Source organism: Passer domesticus, chromosome 4 (assembly GCF_036417665.1).
Source record: "Passer domesticus isolate bPasDom1 chromosome 4, bPasDom1.hap1, whole genome shotgun sequence".
Classification (NCBI taxonomy): Eukaryota; Metazoa; Chordata; class Aves; order Passeriformes; family Passeridae; genus Passer; species Passer domesticus.
The window spans coordinates 32,027,385-32,044,691 of NC_087477.1; the positions used below are offsets into that span (position 1 = coordinate 32,027,385).

Here is a 17,307-nt window from a genome sequence, read left to right on the forward strand (position 1 = left end):
ATATATATATTTCACATCTACACTGGTCAAATTCAGCCAGTACATCATTTCAGCATTTCTAGCAACATTATAGAAAAATATTACCTGTGCAATGTGACCTGACCTGTTCTTACACTTCTTGTGGGTAAGGAATTCATCATTTTTTTCACTAGGGTAAAGGATTTTTTCCTTTCTGCACCTTGATATCTATGTGAGTTTTTTCCCTGTGTACCTTTATGAGGTTCTAGGCAACATTGTTTGAACACCATTTAATATTAAAAGCTCCAAGGAGGAAGTAAAATATTTTTATTAAGCAGAATCTTAAATAACAATCAATAATATTTTTTCTGTGTAAATACTAAACCTAGAGAGGGAAGTTTGAACTGTAGGTATAATTTTTTTTCTTCATGTTAACATACAAGTCTGCTTGATCTTATTTTAAGGTGATATCATGATATTTGAATTTTATTAGATTAAAGCTTAGTGACTGTTACCAGGTTTAAAAAAGAAAATAAATATTATATGTCTTTATTAGAACTTTCAGGAGCTTGTGTTTTAATATTAATGAAAACTTACAGTTGGTCATTTTAGTTATAGATTCTCATAAGGGTTTGTTGTTGAACTTAAAGCATAAATTTAGCTAAATCCACCATTATGATTTCAAAGCAATGGTGCTCTTATCTTGAACTCATATTTGTTGACTGCAGACTATTTTCCAAATAAATAATTTCTGGTGCGAAGGAAGAATCTATGTTTCTGCTATTTAGTAGCAGTTTCATTTTTGCATTGGCATGGGATGTATTTTTCTTCACCTTTAAACATTTGTATTCACATACACCTTCAGCATTGCTCTTCAGGTACTAAAAGGAGTGTTTTAAAAGCAGTTTTATTCCTTCACAGCTGCTGCTTATTACTTGTTTTCCTATATGCTTTTCTGAATTTAAAGGGAAGCAGTTTTAAAAGGTAAGATCCCCATTTTTAATTCAAACCTGTTCTGCAAAGGAGTCAGTCTGAGGGTTTTTTGGCAACCCAATTTACTCCATAGATCACTGCATCTCATGGAAAGATTTTGAGTGTCTGTGTGTTTCTAGAATTTCAAGAGCAGATAGTTCATGGAAAGGGAATCATGGTGTCATGTCCCTGGTCAAGGTTGCAGAAAGGGCAGGACTTCAGCTTTGGTAGTTTGCTCCTCTTCTGGCAGGGTTGTTCCAGTTCTTTGGAGCTCAAGGCAGGAGCAGCTCTCTGCACTGCAGCCTGGCAGTCAGGCGCATTCAACATTTTCTGTTGTCATTACTCGACATATTGTCACTGTGACTGTTGGACAGATTGATTTTTGGCATAGAAGCAACTGCAGGCTGGAAGTTCTTCCTTGTAGCTGTGCCTCCCGAAAAATGAGGATAGGGAAAAAGAGAAGGGCAAGGTAGAGAAAGATGAAACAGGGATACTTCTTGAACCTGAGTTTTCCCAAAGCAGCAATGTACTGTGCATTAAGGGATAACTGATTGGGGTGGCTGGGCTGTGTTGCAGGGCTGTGTTGGAGGTTTGGGGTAGAGCTTGGTGTAGAGCTTCTGCATTTCATTTCCTTTCCTAGCACTATGCAGACAGATGTCAGCATGGCAGTTTGTCTGCTGAGAAGTGTGTAATTATTTCTCTCTCCATGAAGAGCCAGGAGTCGGCTGTTAACCTGTTTGGCCCGTGGAGGTGAGCTGTGAGCCTGCTCTGACAGGGTGCCTGGGAGCTGTTTCTTGCATGTGGCAGGTACCAGTTGGTGGGTGTCCTACTGCTTGCCAAACCTCCTGAGCTTACTCCTGGCTCTCCATGCAATTGCTCAGCCAGTTGGAGGGAAATGTAATCTTGGGACTATCCTGGCAGCTGTAAGATAGATATGTGTTAGTACAAATAGGCTGAGTTGGGTTCCAATGTGCTCCAGTGCCCCAAAAGTTGATTCATTATATTCTGGTTGAGAGGAAAATGTTTGCAAATTGCACTTTCCAAAATTTCTCCTTGAGATCCCTAATAAGACAAGGGTGCTTTTTCAGCACACCTAGTTGTATAGTCATCAGCATACTTGCTTTTACTCCAGGACACCCTGCTTAATCAAGCTCTCTTTCTACAGCTGAGGAAGGTTTTACTTTGGGACCCGAGCAAAGAACTGTCAAACTAGTGCCTAAGCATCTTCCACGTCACAACAGAGATTGTGTTGAAGAGACCAAAATGTAGATGACATGCACTAGCTGAATACGTGGAGGCAGAAGAGTGGGTGTGTGCCCTGAATTAGACAGTATTCCCTGTTTCCTGCCATGATTACAAATTAAGGGGAGCAATTTGCCAGTGGCTAAGAGGCAGAAATCCAGAGGGGAGATAGGCAGCTTGTAAGATATCCCCTCCCAAATAATCATCACCTGTGCGTGGTAAGCATAGCCTACAGAGCCTGCTTCGGGCTGGAATATTCTGGGAGTTGTTTGTGTGTGCCTTACAGGTTTTTAGGAGTTGGTGGATGTCAGTCAAATGTGAGACTGTCTTTTATCAATCCTCAAGGTGTGTGGTTGAGTGTGTGCACTCACATTGTCCTCCTCCATGAATTTCAAGCATTGCTCATCTTTTATCTCTCCCTGTACAGTTAATTGGAGTGTCTGGGATGTTGCCTTAGACAACTGTGCTGTTTGGTTACAGTTTTCTTATCCAGCTTGTAGCTTTCCTGAGTTGAAGCACAGTTTTGTCTATATTGACTCAAATTTTAGCTGTATTGGCTAAATTTTTAGCCAGTTTAAGTGTTGTTGGTACCTCTCAACCAGAAGGCAGATTCATTGCCTGTCGATTACATTAAACTGATCCTTTGCAGGTAAGCAGCCATTTAAAAATATGCTGTTTTGGCTGTGAGGGAAAACACTGAGAGCATCTGCAACAATAATAACACTGTGAAATTGAGGAATTAATCTTCAAAGGGATTTCAGTTTGCAGCAGAAAATCTGATAGTCAGGTCAGAGATCTCTCCTCTGGAGAGTGCTTTGAGAGCTATTTGTTGCTTGAATGGTTTGACTGCAAACCATGCAGGTCGTGCCACTTAAGCTGGTGAAAGCACTCGCCCCTTGGAAAAGTTTGTATTCCTTGCTAGATTTAGCTGTAAATTCTTCTGGTCTTATTTACAACAAAGCACTACTTCTGCGGTTCAGCACTGGTGCCAGTGGTGAGCAAATAGTCTGTGATCTTTTTTTCAAGTGAAGAACTAACATAATGGGCTGTAAAGAAAAGAAATTGTAAACTTTTACAAAGAAAGAGTATACTGTAACAGGCAGTGCCTTCCTATGTGCTTCATTACAGAAAGTTGGAGGTATAATATGAAATATAATCTTGCTAACTTTCCCTAGGCTAGGCATTGGAATAGAGGAGCAGAAATCAACGGAAGTGTTCCAGTATTTTTGCCAAATTTTTTTATGTCAGTTCTCCTAGAAGAAAAGGTAAAAAATAAAATTTCAGTGGATGTTTTTGTTTGATTTTGTTCTCTTTTGTTCATTTTCCCTTGCTGAGTTTTTGTAATATAGTTTCATGCAGAATATTTTTAAATAACTGGGGGTTTTTTGTTATTTCCCTCATATTTCCAGGAAAGTAAGATAGAAAGGAAAGTTACTTTTCTAAGTAACATGATCTTGGCACTGTAGGTTTGGAGTTCTTTGAAGTTTTGGGCTCTTTCTCATTTGAAGGCTCTACTGGGTTCCTCATGGTCATGCATCCTGTATAATCATTTGTCTAAGGAATAAGGCCTTCAAATCATACATCTGACTGCTTAAATAACTAGAACTTTCTCCAGACTGGCTTAGCTCCAAATCCAACCAGCACTTTCTCCAAGAATTGCATATTCCCAAATGTTTAGACACTAGTCCCCTCTGCTCTGTAGGGACACTATCTCCTAGCAGCACCTTTGTCAGCAGCAACATGCCTACTTTTTCTTATTCAAATACTAATGTAGAATTTGTCACCAAAATATAGCAACATTTCCAGTAAGGACCTGGATAGCATCATTCTAAAAATGTTTTAGTGAATTAAGAAGAAATAAGATACATTCTCCATAACTTCTAGTCTTCTAAATTATGCTATAATTCCACTCCCTATTCTGGATTACCTGATTTCACCAAGAGAAATCTATGGCTCCCACTAAAGAGAAGGGCAAACAAGATGATTATAAGCGCATTTTCTGGCCTTAAAATACATGAAATAAATGAAATTGTTTTACCTTGTTAGAGTTCATTTTCCTGAACACTGAGCAGTGTGTCTCACAATGAATGCTGTCCTGCACTAGCTGGGTTAAAGAGGGCTGAACTGAATGGATCCTTAGAGAGGTATAGTAAAAATGCTGTCAAATATTTTTCTTCTTTTGTGTAAGCCACTAGTGTAGGCAGAAAGAGGTTATTTCATGTACTTATCTGATGGGTTATTTTACCTATGTGAAACTTGGTTTGTCTGAAATGACACAGTAAGGGAAATTTTCTATCACCGCCAGCTATTGGCAATTTAGAAATGTTAAGAAGATAAGGTTTTGGATATTTTTAGAACATAATGGATTGGTGACAGCCAGCATGGCTTTGCTAAGGGCAAATTGTGCCTGACAAATCTGGTGGCCTTCTATGACAGCATTGCTATTGGTTTAGGGAAGAGCAAGTGACAAAAATCTACCTGAGCTTGTGCAAAGCATCTCATATTTGTCCCACATGACATACTTGTCTCGAGACACATGGATGTGATGGATGGACCCTCAGTGGAGGAGTTGTCTGGGTGGTCCCACTCAGAGCTGTGGTCAGTGGCTCAGTGTCCAGGTGGAGCTCAGTGAGAGTGGTGACCTCAGGGGTGGGTGCTGGGACCAGCCCTGTGGAACACCACTGTCAGTGACTGGGACAGTGGGATTGGGAGCACCCTCAGCAGGTTGGTGATGACACCAAGCTGTGTGGTGTGGCTGCCACACTGAGGAGAGGGATGGCATCCAGAGAGACCTGGACAGGCTGGAGAGGGGAGCCCACAGGAACATCAGGAAGTTCAACAAGGCCAAGTGCAGGGTGCTGTGTGTGGGTCAGGGCAATCCCAAGCACAAACACAGGCTGGGCAGAGGATGGATTGGGAGCAGCCCTGCCCAGAAGGACTTGGGGGTGCTGTGCTGATGGGTGAGAGGCTGGACATGATCTGGTAATGTGCACTCACAGCCCAGAAAGCCAAACGTGTCCCGGATCATGTCCTGCATCCAAAGCAGTGTGGGCAGCAGGGGAGGGAGGGAGGGGATTCTGCCCCTCTGCTCTGCTCTGGGGAGACCCCACCTGCAGGGCTGCATCAGCTCTGGGATCCCCAGCACAGGAAAGACATGGACCTCTTGGAGCATGTCCAGAGGAGGGCCACACAGATGATCAGAGGGCTGGAGCACCTCTGCCATGAAAACAGGTTGAGACAGTTGTGACTGTTCAGACTGGAGAAGGGAGCACTCTGGGGACACTTAAAGGGGGCTTAGAAAAAAGAGGAAGAGTGACTTTTTACACAGAGAGGTAGTGACAGGGAAAGGGAGAATGGTTTTAAACAAAAAGAGAAGATATTTAGACTAGGTATTGGGAAGAAAATCTTTCAGAGGGTAGTGAGGCACTGAAACAGATGGTCCAGAGAAGCTGTGGATGTCCTGTCCCTGGAAATATTGAGGACCAGGTTGGATAGGGCTTTGAGCAACCTGGTCTACTGGAAGATGTCTCTGGCCATGGCAGGGGGGTCCCTTCCAACCCAAATCATTCTGTGGTTCTGTGATTACATCATTCAACTGCAAACACTGTTTTGTTAAAGCAGCTTCTCTTTCACGTAAATCAGTTGTGAGGAATCCTTATGGTGGTCACATTTCCTTTACAACTACTTCTACCTCTTGTCTGGGAGTCCCTTTCTTCTCTCTGACAAGATTTTCTTGCTGTAAATATATTTGATGCTGACAGATGGAGATTAGAGAACAGAATTTATATGTACCAATAAGACCAAACATTCTCAGGTCATTGGTTTAACAGAAAAAGGAAAAAAAAAAGTAGAGATATTCCCCATTCCTAGAGAATCCTATTTATTCTTTTGCTATTTCTAAGATTGCCAATGACTTAAAAAAAAAGCCTAGGCATGGAATGATTCACTCAGTGTAAATTTATAACCATCATAGTTAGAAAAATCTTTGAAGAAAATATTTTAAGGTAAATTTCTCTATTATGAATGAAGTCTGATTCACTGATTATTGTCCTATGGTGCAAAGTTCATACAGATTTTTTCCCTGACTGAATCCTACAGCAGGGAGTCAATATCTTTCTGGAATAGTAATGCTTCATCCAGTCATAGGAGTCTATTTCTTCATCTTGTTCAACACAATAAACCAAACAAGTTAGGGCTAGGGATTGATTATAGTTATGTTATAATTTTTTTGTCCAGCCACAAGGAAAAGCTTAATTACAGAAATTTACTTTTGGGATTAAAAAAAAAAATCTGACTACTTTGTGATATTTCATTCCTAAAACAGGTGCCCTCATATATAGATATTAAAGTAAAAAAAAAAATTCCCTTTCCCTTCAACACTGTCTTGGTCTCAGTAATCTTATCATAAAAATTAAAAAGTCATGCCAATTTAAGGCTAATTAGGATCTCTTTTCTTGTCATCGGGATAAAATTTGCCCTTTGTATTAGTCTGCTGATTTTTCCTTTGCAGACTGTTTATTGACCTGAGGGGCAGTGTCGCCGATTAATATGACAGTAGCTGATCATCATTTGCCAATGTATGCAATTTCCCTTGCTGTAGTTATAAGTTCAGCCCTTATGGCTTTCAACAGTAAGGATGCTAATTTATGGAACTCATTTATGAAAATTTAATAGAAGGAATTTTTACTGTTGTTAAATAAGGTAATGAAAAAAAAAAAGAGTGTTGGCCAAGTACAATCCATCTGGAGTTAGTGTGTTCTTTTATGAAAAAGCAAGCAGTGTTTATTTCAGAAGGCAGACATTCATTAGAAATCTGATTTGTGGAATTCACTAATTGAAAGCTAGACAAGAAAGTCCTGAACTGAAAGATAAATATATATGATTATTTTCTTCACAGAAGTTTAAGGTGTAAAAAATATACAGAGACACAATTTGAGACCCTATAATATGCCCAAGCTATTAAAGCAAAAGCCTCACATGCCAAAGTATTAGAATTCTTATCCTAAACATAACATCTGTAAGCAAAATAGCTATAGTTTTACTTTATTCTCCTAGAAGTATTATTCAGATACAGAGCAATATAGGAAATAAACACCTGTACAATGCATACTAAAATCTTCCTGAGACTACCACTTCTAAGGCTGCTGTCTCCTGGTATATTATCTAACAGAATACATCTTTGTATGAATTTAGTTTTATATATGAAATTTCTAATACTCTGGGAAATCATGCTAGGTAATATTAGACTAAGAAATCATAAGTGTATAATTGGAAACTCAGTAAAGACTAAGCATGTATGTATTAGTAGTTGTCAAAGGTACTTGCCACCTACAAGTCAGTTTTAACTCAGGTGATCTACAGGTACAGTAATCAGGTTTTGGTGATCACATGTCAGGCCTGAGGCTAAAAATGGACTTCACATCCTTCAGAGAGCTGGTCAGCAGTAAAATGGGCAAGGCACAAGGCAGAGATGCTCAAAGAACTGATTATGTCTACATGGCACATCAAATGCTGTACCGGAATACTGGCTTGCATAGCAATAAATGTCAGCTGAGTAGCACACGCTTTCAGAAGGGCTGATTAGCACTTGTGCAGTTTTCCTGCTAGTAATTCCAGAGCAAATTCCTTTAGTGTTTCCTCAAGACCTTTGTGTCTTACTTCACTGCCCACACTGCACAAACTGTGGTCTTTTGAAGTGACCCTTGTGTTCCCATGGACCCACTTCTCCTTTCCCATCAGTTCATTTTGCACTAGTTATGCCACAGAGGACCTTGGCTGTACACACCTGTGCATTTTTATATGACTGTAGCTAAAAGCATGGCATAAGTGGCCCTAATTTCTCTTGGGTTGCACAGAGTCAGTGAGACCTGATGTGCTGGGTGAACATGGGGCTTATCCAATCCCCTGGAATGCAGCCTGGGAGGTTCAAGGGCAAGTTTGACTTGGACATCTTGTTCTAGAGTCTGCTGCCTGTAACCAAAGGTGGAGCCTGTGTATGAAAAGAGCTAAAGGAAGAGATTCTCCTCATTGTTGGCTGCAATAGCTGTGGCTGCCCAGAGAACCTGAGGGGGGGTACAAGATCAGTAAAAAAGATGCTAAAGGCTTCTGTAGAAGCAGAAGTGTTATGAGAATTGCTGGAGATAGGGGAGCTAGTATTTGCTAAAGATAGGATGTTTCCGAGATTAGGGATTTAATAGATTTTTTAAATGTATATAAAAGTCCATTGGATCTACAACAAAAGAAAAGTTTGTTGTTTTTCATTTTGACTTTCTGATCTTGGGGAAGATTTTAGATGCAGTCTGAGAAACATAAGATTTGTTATTTCACACAGAATGTCCTGCTCTTTGGTAGTTCTGTCATTGAAGGATCCACACTATTTACTAGCTTTTATTTTCATAAGTATTTTTGGAGATATTAAAATTTTAAACCATAGTGTGTAACATGGTGTACTTAGTATCATCTGAATTAATTTCGTAGTATTTGTCAAGGACGTGATTAACAGCTCCAAAGTTCCAATTGTTTTATTTGGAAGGTGTGGTAAACAGCTGTAAAATGCACAATCTTCTCTTTAGCTTTACTTCCACTTAACCCTTGCAATGCAGTATTGAGAATGCAGAGCAGTGATTTCCTGTTACTAGAAATTAATGGGAAGTCCTTTGCTGTTTTCTTCCTGATTTATAAAACAGCACTACATCTTTTACACCTTGATGTCTTAACTGTGCATTAGTACTCAGATAAATACAATTTGTCAAGGAGAATTCCATGTTGTGAGAAGATGATGATCTTTTTTAAGCACTCAGTCTGTTACCTATCACACTGTATCCTCACTACCATAAAATTCTTTTAGGATATTAACTCACCACTATAGTTAACTTCTTTTCCATTTGCCTGTTTGTTTAAATGGCCTTATGGCAAAGAGGCAGCATTTTAGTATCTCATAATTTTTGCTTTCAGTAAAGAAATTTACGTGTTTGAAAGGCAGAAAGAAAAATGTTTGTGATTTATGTTGAATGCATTCATTTTATAAAGGACAACAGTAGAGCTGACAAATTGATCAGCAGCTGGTTCTTACCCATAACATGTTGATACAAGTCCATGCCTTATTTTGCCACACTGGACTTTATTTCTTTCATTTGTCCTGTGTTGCCAGAAGGCAGCATCTGATGTACAATAGATGCGGGTCTGGATTGTAAAAGCTACACTCTCAGTCCAGGTGCTACTGAAATCAATAAGAGTGAGTGATTTTTAAGAGTCTTGAATGAAGAACAATTACCTGCTGCAGCTAAATTACATTTTGTGTTGATTCATCTCTAGGCTGGAAGCTGGTAAGCACAAAAGTGAGGAGGTGTAGAAATTAGGAAGGTGACATAGTGACAGATGTGGCATATCAAAGCACTGAGTTAACCTGTGTTTTGGTAAATTAGATCTGCACTTTTATAAACTGTCGGAACTGCAAAAGGCATCTGAAGGTGTATAAATTCAAAAGCATCATGAAGGGCTTCATCCTTTCCATCCTTAAAAGAAATATAGAGCTATAGCACCTTGTTTTGTGTCTGTACTCTTTTATGTTGCTTTATATTTTAAGAGTTCTGGGCCAGGCTGCGAATTGGGATGGCTCTGCAGCAGGTGCTGCAATCCAGCTGAGACCTGACAAGGACCAAGGAAGCCATGCTGGGCCATGCAGTAAATACTACATTGGAGAACACATTTTACCTTCCTTGTGTATCAGCAAACGCAAAATAATTAAGCAGTAGAAAACATGATGGAATCCAAAAAGTCTTCAGGTTCCTGTCAGAATAATTGCTCTCTGTAGTGTGCTTCCATTAACACTTCTGAAAGTGTAAAATCCTTTGGGATGGTAAAACCATGTTCTTGAGCTACAGCATTGTTTGGTTGTCAGGGTGCAGCAGGTACACCGATGAGAGCATGTTTTGTTTGGTTTTATTCTCTATGTCTGTTGTCACAATGATGTATTTAAGAAAGTTGCTGTACTTGGAAGAATTACATTATAGTCATCTAAGACTTGCAAATGCCTCTGGGCACAGACATCTTAAAAATCTGTACCCTTTTTGGGGTGTTTTTGTAATTCATGTCTTTCCCATCATTTTTTATTACTACTTTATCACCAGACAGTCAGAAACAATATTCATTTTCAAATGTCCTGCAGCAGTGTTGTCTTGTTGTTAACTCTTGTCATATTTCACTCATTGGCTTTGAAAATGGAAAGTGATGAATGGCTGCAGTGTTTTGTTTATAACGTCTCATTCTGAAGCTTTCTATAAAAGTAGTACATTTTCATTACTTGCCACTGGGATGTTGAAGGGGCTTGGGGTTTTTTTCTTAATATAAGAAAAAGTTATTGGGGATAACTTTTTCAAGATATTTAGGGATATATTAGGGATAACTTTTTTCTAGACTTAGAATCACAAAAATGAGCCCTGAAAAAATTACGGAAAGAATATTTTAAGAATATTAAGTTCCCATTTTGGTTCAATATTTATTTAGTGTTAGTTTGGAATAATCAAACCTAAATTATTTTGAACTTTCTTACACTTATGTACCTTAAAACAGAAGTGATCATGATACAAACTGACTAAAATTCTACAGCCAATCAGATTTTAATATTTTTTTTCCTTTTTTAGAAATAGACTCAAGCATGAAGGCATGCGCTTCTTGTGAGTGTGTTTAATATCATCAGGACATTCAAATCCAGATGTTTGCTCAAAGGTTAAGACATATTTGAAACAACAAAGGAGGTCTTTTCTTTCTGCTGCATATATTTAAAACGGGCTACTCTTGAAAGAAATTTCAGAACCCCATTTGCATCCTAATTGCAGCCCATTTCCTGAGTCCACAGTTAGGCAGACTATAGAGTGGCATTGGGGATTTCTGGGGCAGAGAAATTGTTGGTTCTAGCTGAGCTACTGGAAAATAAAAGGGAAAAAGATGAATGGATTTCTTGCTTCAGCAGCCACCAGCTGGCAGATCGGCTCCTTGGAGCTCTGCCAAGCAGCAGTTTACAGCAGCCCTGCAGCTGCTCTAGGCTGGGCTGGAGCACGACTGGCACCAAGCCACCTTCAGCTTTGGACAAGGACTCAGCCTTGGAATTGGCCGACAGATGTGCTGGGATTGTGGCTTTGCTCGCTCACGTCTGATGCTCAGAGAGTGCAGTTGGTACCTGAAAGTTCAGCGCTGGGAAATTCGTGTTAATCGCGTACAGGAAGATAAGGAGAAATAGCTTAAAAATAAATGTTTAACTTTCTCCAAAGTTGGTTTGGTTTGGGAGTTTTTTCATATGGCATGTGTGGATTTTACTTTTGTGCATCTCATTCTGGGACATTTTTCTTATTTTCCCCAGTTCATGAGGATCCAAAATAGCTGCAAAATGGACCAGCAAGAAAATGTGGTTGCACTACATTCTTTCAAACTAAATTACCTGAATTAATCAAAAGAAAAATTAATTTCTTTCAATCCTGTGTGTTTCAATTTTTATAAAAATGTTAGAATCATACCAAAAAATAACTTGCATTAAAATCAAGGCAGGACTGGACTTTCTATTGACTATATTTTCGAGGGAGAATAATGTTATTAGGATGAGGAGAGAGGAAAGGATTTCTTCTTGATTTTGACTCCTATCTGACAACTGTCCTCTCTCTTCCTGATTGGAAGCTGTTCTTCAGTAATTTATCATAGATACCAACAATAGTATTGGGTTTTGGCAGTGTTTCATTAAAGTCTCTGCTCATTTGATATGTAACTATGCATCTGATAGAATGAGTTTGTCTTTCCTTATTAACTATCTTATTGTCTTATTGCTGGGGACAGGGCCAAACCAATTTCTTAAAATTATGATGGCATATTCTGAATATCTGTTGGTGTTTATATGTAGGTGGATTAGCTCTTAATTTGTCACCACCTGTATTTGTTTAATTATTCAATAGGAGGGGAATTTCAGCAAGTTAGAGTTTCAGAGAACTAAGACCTTCCCTAACCACATGTATATTATTAATCATCTATTGATACATACACACACATTGTCTCCCCCATCAGCCAGCAACCAGAAGCCAATATTTCATAGACCTACAAACCAAGCATTTATTTTCTAAATTGAAAATATTTCAAGTGGAATATAACCTTGATAAGGAAGAGAAAATAAACACTCCAGTGCTAGATAGTCTTAACAGTTTTTCATCAAGTTAAAAAGCAATAGATGACAATAGGTAACAATAATCAACTGAATTTAGATATAATTTTGCATTAAAAATAATGAAAATATTGTGGGCAACTAGATGAATACGAATGAGCAATTTCATGCTGTGGCCGAATAAAATCACTAGCCTCCTACTGGAGTAATTAATAAGAAGCAGATGAAGAAGTCCCTCTTAGGATTAATAGCGTTTGTTCTGCTTCATAATGGTGGGGGATTACCTTGATTACTGTACTTTCTAACCTTCTTACTTCAAGGAAAAAATTGTGGAATTACTGAAGGGGATCTGTACAGAAGAGAAGTGTGAATGACTCAGAGTCTAGCAGATGAGTCCTATGAGAAAAAGTCAGCGTTGTTTTTTTTTATTCTAGAGCTGAGAGGATTAAAGGGTTGCTTGACAGCATTCTTTGAAGACATAAACAGGTATTCAAGATCAAACAGCAATTCTTTCTTCATTTTCATGACAGAGAGAGAAGGAGTGGTCTTGAAGCCAGAAAGATAGAGTTTAGACATTAGGGAGATCTTTTCCAAAAGTAAAAGTAATGTAGTGAAAAAATCTTAGAGGAGAAGGCTGTACAGGTTACATCGATTAAGGTCCTTAACAGATGATTAAGAACCATAAATGTCCAGAAGTTCAGGATAGACTGGAGGTTCCACAATAAAGTTCGTCTAAGGTTCTATATAAATCTTTAGCTTTTTGAAGATACAGGGTGACATATTGTAACTCCTGAATCATTCCCTTACAACAAATGCTTGGATTTTTGACAGGGCATTAAATTTTACTCTTGTCCCAGTAGGAAGATTATATTTACTAACATGGAAATAAATAATTCATAGATGGATGGATAGATAGATAGATAGATAGATAGATAGATAGATAGATGAAAAGTGATGGAATTTACAGATAGGTGCTCCCAAGAATGATACCCTAGGAATTAAATGGAATTTCATTTCAACACCTATGTGCTGCAGATATAAAAACTGAAGTAATTTTTTCCAGAAGAGTTCTACTCCCATTTATAAATCTGTGTGCAATCAGCACTGAATAAAGTGGGAAAAAAATGATGTTCCAGCCCTAATAATTTTTTTTAAGTATCATCTCTGATGCCTAAAATGCACTGCAGTCTTTATACCCAAACCTGCATATGACTCTGCGTGGAATCGTGACCATTAGCCTGCAGTAAAAAAAGGATTTAAGCTATGAATGTTGACAATATCATTCTTCTGTGCTGCTTAAAATGGAAATGGATGTGAAGTGATACAATTAATTCTGAAACAATATATATGAGTTTCCTGTGGAATCATGGAAACACCATGAAATATTTTTAGCCAAATATTGTTGGAAGGCTTGGTAATATTTTTATTCTCTCAGCTTTGTTCTGCAACATCAGAACCCATATGTCAATGTCAAGAAGCTGCTCCTGTGTCCTTTCAGAGTTCTGCTGCAAAAAACCTGTAAGGAGTCAAATTGGACTTGTGTTTCAGATCAACCAGTTGCTTTAATCATTCCCTGGGAAAGGGTGCCATCATCTCCTCCCCAGTCAGGTGTTCTAGGGACAGTATGAAGCATCACACCAGGTACACACTGAAAGTCTGCAGTGATCTGATTTGCCATGCAAGAATAAATTACCATCATTTCAACAAAATCAGATGCATGCATGCTTGCACAGCATCAGAAGTTGGTAACGTGCTGGAATCCTTCCTACATTGTATTTTTTTCCAGGCAGCTGAAATAAAATTTGTGCTCTTCTCTAGCATGTATTTGACTTGTAAATACACAACAAAACACCTGGATTCAAAGGACAGTGAAAATTGAACATGTTCTGAGCTTAACTGAGGCATGAAGATATTTACAAAATATGTTCTTTATGTTTTGTAAGGATTTGAGAGTATAAAGTGTTGAACTCTATGAGATCAAAATTCTGTTTCTTTTATGTGAAATGCTTTTGAAAATCTGCTTACAATTCATGAAAACTTCTTATCCATTTATTATGTTCTGAAAAAAAATCTTCCTTTGATTTAAACTATTTTTTTTAAGGAAAATGCCCAAATCATTACTTGTAACAAGCATTTTTCAATCCTTGTGCTATTAAATGTGAATGAAGTTTTGGAAGTTTTACCATCAATTGGAGTCATCTTTCATTTTAACCTGCCAGACCCATATGCTGATCATGTGTAGTGAGGAGTGGTTTATCTATACTCCACACCATTTCTCTACTGTGTTCTGTTACTAATACTTTTTGTTTTGTCTTCTTTTGTTTCCCCAGACTACATATCCAACCAGAATGGTGAGCCAAAATCCCAGCACAAGGGACAGAAAGTCAGCACTTACTCCCACCGAGGACCCTTTTAGACAGGGCAGCCAAGCAGCAGCGTATGAAAGCAAGAGCTGTCAGCTGTCTAATTTGTGTCTGAGCAGCCTCCTGAAGGAGAAGGAGATCGTGGAAGCCATCAAACACACTCGAGGCACGTACGAAACGCTGGCCTCAGAGGCCGCCCAGAACGGTTTGGCTGTCACGGCCCCCAGCACAGCAAAGCCAGCACCCAAGGCCGACGGCTTCCCCGTGTTCTCAGGAGCTCCAAAAGACCCAAGTGCTGTGCCTCGGCAGCACACCACCTTCACAGGGAGACTGGGACAGCCCCCCAGGGGACCCATCTCTCTGCACATGTACAGCAGAAAGAACGTTTTCCTCCACCACAATTTACACACGGCAGAGCTACAGACTTTAGGTCAACAAGATGGCTAACAAGGTGCTTATTTTCTTGCCATGGAAGGAGATGTACGTCCCTCTTGATTAAAGAGGGATCTAAGCTCCCCTAGAGCTCTGTCTTCAGTTCTCATCTGCTGCTACTTTCATGTGAAAAAAAAATAAAATAAAAATTTATCTTTGTCTGTAGGTTCCATATTTTCCCACCTTGGACTGAGGCAAAAGGATGAACGAGATTGTTAAATAACTGGGCTGATTTGTCATGCAGAAGTCACCATGAGTTTAATAAATGGGGCCATCCAGCTGGCACTGCTGGCTAAATATATTTTACCCCTCTATAAGTCACTATGATTTCCTGAAGTTCTAGAAGATTATCTTAAATAAAACCTGTATGTTTAATAATGTTACTGTTAAAGTAGATGTGAGGAATAAATAGATAAATAATTAGTAAAACCTCTTGAATTTCATAGAGATTAGGGAAATAAGGAGTCAGAAATCTTTAAGAACCCTCTTTTTACACATTTTTTTTAATACAGTGAAATTTGGTAACTTACAGAGTGTTACCACTTCCTGTATGTGTTTCATGAGTGCCTCATGCTACAAGTGGAGGAAGTGATTGATTTTCCTCTAACAGGTTCATAGAGAGTTGCCAGGTATTTGAGTCAGTAAATTGGGTCCCAGACTGAGGATGTCAGCTTGTTTCCTCAACCTTCCCTTCCTTCTTCATACTTCTGTTTAACTACATCTCTTTAAGTGTTTCTGTTCTATGAGGACATGTCAAGTTGTGGTGATCTTTGTGCTTTACAGGCACTGTAAGGCACTCATGATGCACTGTGACATTCTGCTGTGTAATCCATCCTATAATTCCATTCCACTTCCCAAACCAAAAGTGCGTGAAAGCCTAAAGTAAGAGAAATCATCTTATTACCCAGGCCGAGCAACCTGCATCAGTCATCATTCCTGTGGGCTGTATCATCTGCACTTAAGGATTTGTTGGGTTAAACCAGCTCAGTGAGTTTGTTAGTCTTGACATGTGACAGGCAAGTGAGATTAATTTATTGCCTGGTCTCAGGGGAGTATGAAATCATCTGACCACACCACAGAACCTGGAGACCTGGCAGTTGCAAAATACCTGGTTGTCCCCTCTCAGAGGCTTGGGAACCTTTTGGTCCAGTTACTCCAAACATGTGGCATATGTGAAACATGACGCTTGGTTTACAACCTCTCTGATGCAGGGTAGTCTGAGTTGTAATGGCACGTGCAGTTAGCAGTTTAAAAATAATTTGGCACCTTTAAGTATGATTGAGGCAGATCTGAGACAAGTCACTTCTCTCTTTAACCAGTGATCAATAAGGAAAGACAAGGGTGCAGCACATTCTCACACACAGAAACAAGCCATTGTGACTTAACAGATAGCATATAATGAAAAATAAAGCTTCTGTTAGCTACTAAAAATCTGCAACTTGTAAAAGTTTAGTCACATAGAGTTTATGAAATTAAGACAAAATTTTACCTAGTGTTAAATATGTCTGCTTCACTACTTAATATTTGGATTATTACAAGGAAATTATATTAACAAGTCTTGCTTAAACTAAGAAACAAATAGACAATTATCTTGGCAGATATTCTGTAAAGTAATTTCAACCTGAAATTTCAGTCTTCTGTTTATTGAGGATTTTATTTTTATTCGAGCAGAATTTATTACATTATCCAATATTGAAGAGAGCAGGTTTTGTCTAAATATTCTGTAGTGATAATTTTGAGTATCCAGAGATGGATAGATAAGAACCAAGACAAACATTTGCCAAAATTCTTCATGTTCATGTGTGCATTGCTGCTGCCAAAACAGAATGTGCAAAAATTGCAAACACAGCTTTACTGAATTAACTCTGGGTATTCAAGTCTCCCAGTCCTGCATTGAAACTCATAATTTAAAGTCTACCAAACAAGTTAAAAATACTAATAAGATAATTTCACTACTCAGAATCACTTCTTCTTAGCAATATCTTAAAGTCATGGGAGATTGAAAGAACAATTAATTCTTGCTATCAATTCATTTCAGTGTTGCTCATCTCAAGAGCTCATGTATGCAATTCAATTACAGATCTGTAAATAAATTAAACAGACACTGTAATCAAGGAATTTTTCCAGGATACAAATGTACTGTACTACATTAAAAAAAAAAACCAAACAAACAAAACAATACCCTCTTCAGTTTTA

The 17,307-nt window shown here is 38.6% G+C and overlaps 1 protein-coding gene across 5 annotated transcripts in view; it reads left to right on the forward strand.

Moving 5' to 3' along the window:
- CCSER1 (coiled-coil serine rich protein 1) overlaps window positions 1–17,307 on the forward strand; it is a 621,761-nt gene extending 604,454 nt beyond the window's left edge. For all 5 annotated transcript variants that reach the window (XM_064416942.1, XM_064416939.1, XM_064416938.1 and 2 more), the window contains one exon: window positions 14,647–17,307. In XM_064416942.1, the coding sequence (XP_064273012.1) occupies window positions 14,647–15,126 (480 nt within the window). In that variant the 3' untranslated portion in view covers window positions 15,127–17,307. The remainder of the gene's footprint in view (window positions 1–14,646) is intronic.